The following is a 9,491-nucleotide window of genomic DNA, read 5'->3' as shown; positions in this document are numbered from 1 at the left end:
AAAATAACTAGTTTAATAACTGTTAAAATAAACACTAATAATTCTATAATTCAAAAATTTCTCAACTAGAGAAAATTTAAAATAATTTGAAATAAAATATTAAAAATTGAAATATTTCCATAAGCAAATACTATTTGAAAATATTAATTCACTTAATTTTAAAAAAATATTATTTATTATTTATAAATATTTAACTATAATATAAAATTATTTATTATTTAAAATATAGGAAATATAAAAAATAAGAATATAAGAAATAGAAAATTAAAAATTTGAAATTTAAACAATTATTCAAAAATAATAAAAATAATACAATTGATACAACAATAGAAATATAACAATAGAAATATTATTATAAACGAAAACATTTATTTTAATGTTTTAACATTATTTAAAATACTATTATCTGAAATTAATGAAAATATTATTTGAAATATTTGAAGATAAATTTTTAAAAAAATCTCTGATTTTGATGATTTTTATAATATATTATCAAGGTCATCATATTAAAATTTTATTTGGCGATATTATTTATTAAAAGTTAATAAAAATTAATAAAATAATAAAATATTTTAAGCTAGTTTAATAATTTTTAATAATGATCTAATTTAATCTAATCTAATCTAAATCTAATATCAATCAGAAATTAACAAATAAATTTTTTCTTGAATCAATTTATTTTAAGTTTAATTTCAAATTAAAATTAAAATCAAAATAAAAACTCATTTAACTATTTAACTATTTAACTATAATCGATTTAATAATTTATTGAATTAATTTTTTTAATCTAGCCGTCATTGTCATCATAAGGCAGTCGATCATTATTTAAAATAATTAAAATAAAAAAAACCTAAATTAAAATTAATTTAAAATTAATCTTCTTAAAAAAAATTTAAATTAAAATTAATTAATAAAATTAATTTGACATAATTTAACTAAAAATTCCGAAGAAAAGTTTTTGTTAATAATTTTAGTAAACAACGATTGCTAAGTAAAATGTTCACAATTCAGAGTGATGATATTGATAATATATTAAAAAATCAAGATTGAAGGATAATATAAATTATTATCTATTTTTATTATATTTATATATTTATATATTTATTATATTCCAATAAAAAATATTTATTTCATAATAATATAATATTTGTATAAAAATATATTTCTATTATATATACTTAAATATTTCTAATATAATTTGAAATACTATCTCTTTATATAATTATTATTTTAAACAAATTTATTTGACAAATCTTATATACTATAATATATACTATAAGAATACTAAAAATATTATAAATATTTATTTCTATTTATTTATCTATTTATCTATTTAAAAATCTATTTTTCTCCAATTTTAATTATAAGTATGTAAAATAATCAATCAAATCAGAGATAAAGTAAATATATACAAATTAGATTTATGTATAATGCATTTTTTGTTCCATTTTTAAAACTTTAAAACTCCATTATCATTATAATTTTAATATTATAGATTCAAAGCCAAATAAGCGACAATCATTATAGTTAAAATTAAAACTATATTTAAATATATAATATTTCGTATTATATTATATAAAATATAAATATCTTATAAAACTTAATTACAGAAATTATTATAAAGCATTTAATTCTCTAATTGCATTTAATTAGAACGATAATTTTGCATAAAAAAGAAATTGTTTTTAATTTTGTTTTTTACATATACAAAAGGATTAAAGATATATATATCTATTGAGATAAAAAAGGATTAAAAGGATTAAAGATATATGTATCTATTGAGAGAAAAACTTATTTTTATTAATTTTTACTAAAAAGTATATTTTTTTCATAGTTTTTTTGAATAAAATATTTAATATTTGAATAAATATTTAAATATCTAATTAATTATTTTAAATAATTGAAATTTATAATGATATATAAAATATATTAAATTAATATATTAAAATTTTTATACATAACTAAGTTTTATCTTATTAACTTATTTTGCAATTTTGATCAAATAAATTTTATAAAATCAATTTTATAAATTTTAAAAAAGATATATATAATATATATTATATATATTATTTTTTAAATTTTTAAACATAAATAGAATACTATAAAATAATAATTTATTATCATATGTAGTTTCTTCATAGATTTAAATCATTTATATATACATATTAAATGTAAAGTATAATTTACATTATAACATGATTATAAATTAAAACATTAATTAGTAAATTAAAACATTTAATAGGAATGCGCAATCGATCAATATGTTATATGTTATATAAAAGTTCTTTAAATCTTGAACTTATTTGTAAATTAATTTGTAAATATTATTTATAAAAATGTTTTATTTAAATTAATAATAATGAATATTATGCAATTTATATTAATAATTTATAAATAATATAAAATAAAAATTTATTATAATTATATTATTAAATCCATTGTTTCTTATTTATTAAAATTTGATTAAAATTTCATAAAAATGAATATAAGATTTTTTAAGATTATGATGTATATTTTTAAAATGAATGTAAAACAACAATATGGAGTATAAATATAATATATTCCTAGACGATATGTGTAATTTATATGTTTTGAAAAAAAATTCAAATTATATTTTCTATTTTCGAAATTTAAAATATTACATTAAATATTAACAAATTATATGTCCAACTGAATAGATTCATTTTAAAACATTTTAATATTATATTGAAATTTTTTTAGAAATATATATAATAATAATGTATATATAAACAGAAATTCATTCAATTATAAAAATGATATGTGATTCTTTATCGATGAAATAATTGAATCTCATAACTTTATTCAGCATTTTCGCTTTAAAAATTTTATGGATTTTTGTATTGATAATGACAAGAAAAGAAAGTATACAATTAAATAAGAATAAATAATAACGATAAAAAAAGAATAATACAGAATCACAAGAAATAAAAATGAGCGATTCATGATAATGTAATTAATTTTAATTTTGTAATATATTTTAATTTAAAAATATTTTAATTATTGTTCATTTTCACAAAAACACAAGAATATGATGATATTTTTATAAAACAAAGATCAAAATTATAAAAATTCAATTTTTCTTTGAATTAATTATATTTAAATAATTTTATACAATTGATTCCAAAATAATTTCTCTATTCCAAAATAATCTCTCTATTGAATAAGAATAGTGAATTGTTCAATTCGATGGAATTACTAACTAATCGTTAATAAATGCATTATTGATATATGTTTACATATATATATAATGTATGTACACGTGTATAAAACAATAATTATATATCTTAAAAATAATTTTTTAAAAAAATTTTAGATATTTAATTAAAGATTAGAATTAAACAAATAACACAATGATATTTTATAAGAATCTCATATTTGAAAATATAATTTAATAAATATTTATACAATAGGAAAAATTAAAATGAAAAAACTAAACTAAGGAAAAATGATAATTTATGAATTATATAAATATATTTATATTTATTTATATAAATGTATTTATATAAAGTTATTAATTATATAAGTTAATTATAGTTAATAATAAATATTATGATAATTACAATTTTATGAGATCCAAGCACATCGAACGTCCGAAAAGAATTATATTTTTATTGTTTTCATTTTTTTATTTCAAAGAGCGGATCAATGCCATATGTGCACCTAATGTTGTAATAGCTGTTACATTTAATAATTGTTATATAATATGTTTATAAATAATTAATAAGTGAAGATCATGTTGATGTATCAAAAACATATATATATAGATGAAATTCTATAGAATAGTAGCATATTTATAATTTTTTTTTATAAATATTTTGAAAAAAAAAAGTTATTCAAAATAATTAAGTATTGAATAATTTTATCCTATGCGTATAATTGTCAATTCAATAAATTCAATTTTCAATAAATTCAATTTATATTCAAAAATCATTGAAATCGATTACGAAAAAATCTTTTAAATAATTATGAAATTTTTTTCTGTTATAATTAGATAATTACTATTTTTTATATAAATAAAAATAATTTTATTTTATTTTAATTTAATTAAGATTGTATTTAATAAGATTGTATTAAATAAATTTTTTTAAAATAAATTTGAAAAAATTGATATTTTCATAATTAATATTTTATAGAAATCATGTTTTTATTCTATAATAAAAAAAAACATAAATTTCTTTTTTAACTAATAGATAAAAATATAATACAAATATATAATGATTACATAAATATAACAAATAAATAATCCCTAATTATATTTTTATTTCTGTTTTCTTTACCAACTTTGATGGTTAGATAGAATATTCCTATATTTGTCATTCTTAATTGTAGAGGGCATTTTGACTTTTTGCACAATTGTTATTTCAGAACATGAGATAAAAAACACATATATGTTTTTATATAATATATGTTCTTATATTTAATCTATAATAAAATGCAAAAAGTTCTATCTTATTTATACTATGAAAATTTTATATTTATGCTTATATCTTTTCGTCGGTATTATTTACTACAGATGATATTGACTAAGTCTTCTTTATCAATGTATGATATTACTTTTGAAAGCATATACATCTCTTTACATACTATATATTTATATATGTATAATATTTGCTATATTTATTTTTTTAAAAGTTTACATTTAAGTTGCACTGAAAATCTAAATTATCATTTAAATTATTATTTAAAATTATGTTTATAAAATATCTAATATTATAAAAATTTTACTATAACATTTTTTTTTTAAATTTATTAAAAATATACTTTAAATAGATAAATAGAACATATATATTTCAGCTGGGAGCGTGGCGGCTCCTGTAATCCGGCTACTCGGAGGCTAGTTATGACGGAGGGTCTGAGAGCGGGGGTTCCTGTTGGTGCGGGACTCACGTCGACTGGGTGTCCGCGCTAAGCTCGCCATCAATATGGGCATCCTGGAGGAATCCGGGATGGCCAGGTTGGCTAGGGAGAGGCGAACCGGGCCAGAGGGGGACACCCAGCAGCCAAAAGTCTCCGTGGCGGGCAGTAGTGGGATCGCGCCCGGGAGTGGGACCGCAGTGACAGCCTGGTCAATATGACTCGACTCATAACTTTTTTTTAATATTTTTAATATTTTTTACATTATTCTACATTAAATGATATTGTACATTTATTTTTATATTTATTTATTACAATTTTATTATAAAATTTCTCAATTTTCAATTACATGAATTAAAATGTAATATAAATCTATTACTATATAAATTTTTTATTTTTTTCATATTTATTATTTTAAAATGCATTTTCTTTATCAAAAATATTTCATCAATATTAAATAACTATTAAATATTACAACACTTTATGAAATCTTCAATTGGAAATAACCTTAAGTTTATACTTAAACTTATGCCTTTCTGTTTTATTATTGACAATTTGATATTATTAATATTTATTTTATATTTTAATTTATCTTTTATGATATAATTATACTTTAACATACCTCAATATATTATCTATATATAAAATAATTAAAGAAATAAATAAATGATATAAAAAATAACATCTTAGAATAATGTTATAGTGAATTATATTTTTTATATTTAACATATTTAACATAACAATATCAAATTATTTCTGTATTTTTAATATAAAAGAACTTCTTATTATATATAATATTATAAAATTGTATAAATTTATGCCAAAATTAATTTATTATACATATATCTTAAAAATAATTTTATGTATTATATATGATATATCATAAAATTATAAAATAATTATAAAATTATAAAAAATTATAAAATAAAAATCATTTATTAAAATTATATAAATAATGTTAATAATATAATATAATATAAATAATATTTTATTACATGTATTTTAAATAATTTAAACAAGTTTGTTTATAATTTTTGGTTTCATTGAATAAAAAATATTAATTTGAAAGTTATTTGTCACATAATAATCTCTTCTATAATTATTATAAAGTATTTTATTTCTTTATATTTTTCATCTTCATTATCTATTATTTAAGAGAAAGAAGTTTTGAAGTTTTGAAGTTATGAAAAATATTCAAATTTAAATATTAATGAATGTAAAAAATGTAAATATTATTTTTATAATTTATTATTTAATATTATTATGATTTCACTCAAAATATTTAAAAATAAAAAATATTTATAATCTTAATAAATATTTCGTACTAATATTTCATATTAAAACTAATCTTATTTTAAATATGTCATTCTTATAAAATTAATTAAATAATTCTTCAAATTTTATTTTTTTTCTTAATCAGAAATTTAATTATGATGATACAAAAATAATATAATTCAGTTATTCCATGATATTCCATGATATTTAATAAAGAATATTATATTAATGAATTATATATTTGTATAAAAGAATTTAATTCTAGAAACATATAGGAAATTTATTTACTTTTATTTTTTTCTTATATTCACATTTTATAATTTTTCTTCAACATAGAATTGTATACAAAAGAACATAGATTTTGTTTTTATGTTCCATTGAAGAATTGAATGTTATATATAATGTTACATATAAGAAAATTGATAGAATTTTAGGAAAATATTATAAATATAAGAAAAATGCAAAATATACATATATTTTTCTTTTCATAACTTCTGCTTTTCTTTTTTGGCTTGTTCAGCAAGTGCTTCTAATCGATCGTGTTCTGCAATCAAAGCATCTACTTCACTCATAGGAAGAATTCTTGTAATAGTTTTACCATTTTCTCTTGTTAAAGTAACCATTTCCACTGAAATGGAAAACAATATAATTAAAGAATTACAAATAAAATATTTTTTTGCTATATTTCTCTTTTAATTGAAATTAATTATAATTTTATTTAAAATAAATATAATTTTAATTTATTTTTATTTTAAATAAAATTATATTTAAATTTTATACTCTTACCTTTGTCTCCAGATAATTTATTAAGATCTAAAGTTTTAGAAAGCACTTTTATAGCCAATGCTTTAGCTTCCTCTAAAGTAATATTATTATTATCATATTCCTGCTTTAACGATGATACTGCAGCAGCAGAATTATGTCCAATACAAGTTGCTTTCCAACCTCCATAATTTCCACTAGGATCCGATTGATACAACTGATATCCATAATGTTTATCCCATCCCATATATAGAATAGAAACACCAAAAGGTCTCTTTCCACCATATTGTGTATATGCTTGTTTTACATCACAAAGCCAAGAAACAAGTTGTTCACAAGGAATTGGTTCTCCATATTGTAATAAATAACGTTGTGCAATTAAACGTAATTCATTTGTTAATACATTAGCATCAGAAGTAATACCAGCAACAGAACAAACAATATCATCATTGAGTTTATAAATTTTTTCAGAATAATATACTTCATCCAATAATTTATTTATATTGCGTCTTTCTGCTACAAGTAGAATACCATTAGTTGCTAAAATACCAAGACAAGTACCTGCATGACTTATAGCTTCCATTGCATATTCTACTTGATAAAGACGACCTTCAGGAGAAAATATTGTTGTGCGTGTATCATATCTACGTGCCTGTTAGCAAAAAACCACATCAAATATACATTAAATATATTAATATTATTTTTTAATATTTTATTCTAATTTTTTTCTAATACTTATCACACTAATTTCTTTCTAATTATAATTTTTATACTAACATTAAAATACAATATTTATGTAATTATAATTTATAATTTTTATTATTGAAATAAGACACTTACATAATATATTATATAGTTTATTTATATATAATATGGGTTATTTAGATTTATATAGATTTTTATTAAACTTAATTTTATCAATATATTTTTAAACATTATAAAAATTTATATCGTCAATTCAATATAAAAATAATATGAAAAAAAATAATTTTTTCTAACTCTGATATAAATAAAATAAAATTCATTAATTTAAAATAACTATTCATTTCTTACACAAAGAATAATGATTAAACTCGCATAATGCAATTAATATATAAATAATATATAAATTCTTATTATATTTATTTAATTATAAATTAGATAAAAAAAACTATAAATTAATAATATTAAATAAATCTGCATATATATAATTAATTTAATATATAATGCTACTTTATTATTATTATTTAAAGAATTAATTATTAATGAGTGACAATGCAATTTATGCAATTTTTCAATTGTAATTTTAATAAAAAAATAATTAAAAAATAAATGATATCCATAATAGTAATACTGAATTAATTATTAAATTAATTATTTATATTTACCATTATGAAAAATCTTTATTGTAGCAATAATAATGCTATAACAGATAAAATTGAAAATGACTAGCAATTAAAAGTGATTTGTATAAGACTATTTTTTGAAAGATTTCTGAATACACTAGACGAATACATAAATGGATTTGTTCCAAAACTGCACAAATTTTTTACGTTAACATAGGTATGTTCTATTATAAGACATTTATTTTCAAAATTTATAAATTATTATATACGATCAAATACTATTAATTTTATTAATATTAAATATTAATAATTAATTTAAATGAATATTGAATATTAATATTAAACAGTATTTTTAATTTAAATATATTGAATGGAAGAATTTATATTCTTAACAATTGATTGAATTGATGAAAACAATTGGTAAAATTATAAAATTTAATTATAAATTTAATTATATTCATTGTTTAAGATTAAATCTATTTATTTAAAATTATTTCATTCATTTAAAATGTTAAAGAATTTAAACTTAAAATTAATCATTATTTTCAATTATTTCATGTATAATCATTTTTTTCAATTATAAACTATGCCATTCAAACAAAGCTTTAATTATAAAAATATGAATTGTTAATATGAATAATATAAATATATTGTAATTTTTTTTATAAGAAGCTATTGTGATCAATTTGTCCAATTTTCTCAATAATTAAAATAGCGCAAAATTTAAATATGAATAATAAAAAATTTGATATTAAAATTCATATAAATTAAAATTTTTAAAAAAGTTTCGCAATCGATATTCACTGTAATAAATAATAATAATAAATTGCAATAATGTCAATTCTATTAACTATAATTGTATTATTGATGAATTTTATAGGGATTGTGTAGAAAAATTTTATTTTTTTTAAATAATTTTTTTGCATTTTCTACTTATACCATCATATTTTTTTATTCTTTAACATTGATTTTGAAATACTAAAATATATATATTTCTATGTTATTATGTAAATTCCAATTATAATTTAAAATATTCTTTTTATGTACTATTCTAATATATTTTTATTAAATAAACATAAACAAAATAAATAAAAAATAGCAGTAATAACTAGTAGTATATGCTAAGAAAAGAAATTATTTTTTATATTATTTAAATATAATCGATTTCAGTTACTAGTATCATTATTATTAATAATATTATTAATAATATTATTAATAATGAATATCAATATTGATTTGATTTATTGATTTCGA

The 9,491-nt window shown here is 16.7% G+C and overlaps 1 protein-coding gene across 1 annotated transcript; it reads right to left on the bottom strand.

Annotated features, from left to right (window-relative positions):
• Positions 1-6,419: 6,419 nt before the first annotated feature.
• On the bottom strand, positions 6,420-8,465 carry LOC102678915 (proteasome subunit alpha type-4). The gene is made up of 3 exons (XM_006624740.2): positions 8,280-8,465; positions 6,937-7,564; positions 6,420-6,778 (listed from the first exon to the last, which is right to left on the bottom strand). The coding sequence occupies exons 1-3, from the start codon at positions 8,280-8,282 to the stop codon at positions 6,636-6,638; spliced, it is 774 nt and encodes a 257-aa protein (XP_006624803.1). The 5' UTR covers positions 8,283-8,465; the 3' UTR covers positions 6,420-6,635.
• Between the last annotated feature and the right edge of the window lie 1,026 nt (positions 8,466-9,491).

The sequence above is a fragment of the Apis dorsata genome, unplaced genomic scaffold (assembly GCF_000469605.1).
Source record: "Apis dorsata unplaced genomic scaffold, Apis dorsata 1.3 scaffold_1119, whole genome shotgun sequence".
In the NCBI taxonomy this organism is placed as follows: Eukaryota; Metazoa; Arthropoda; class Insecta; order Hymenoptera; family Apidae; genus Apis; species Apis dorsata.
This window is presented reverse-complemented; position numbering and strand designations above follow the sequence as displayed.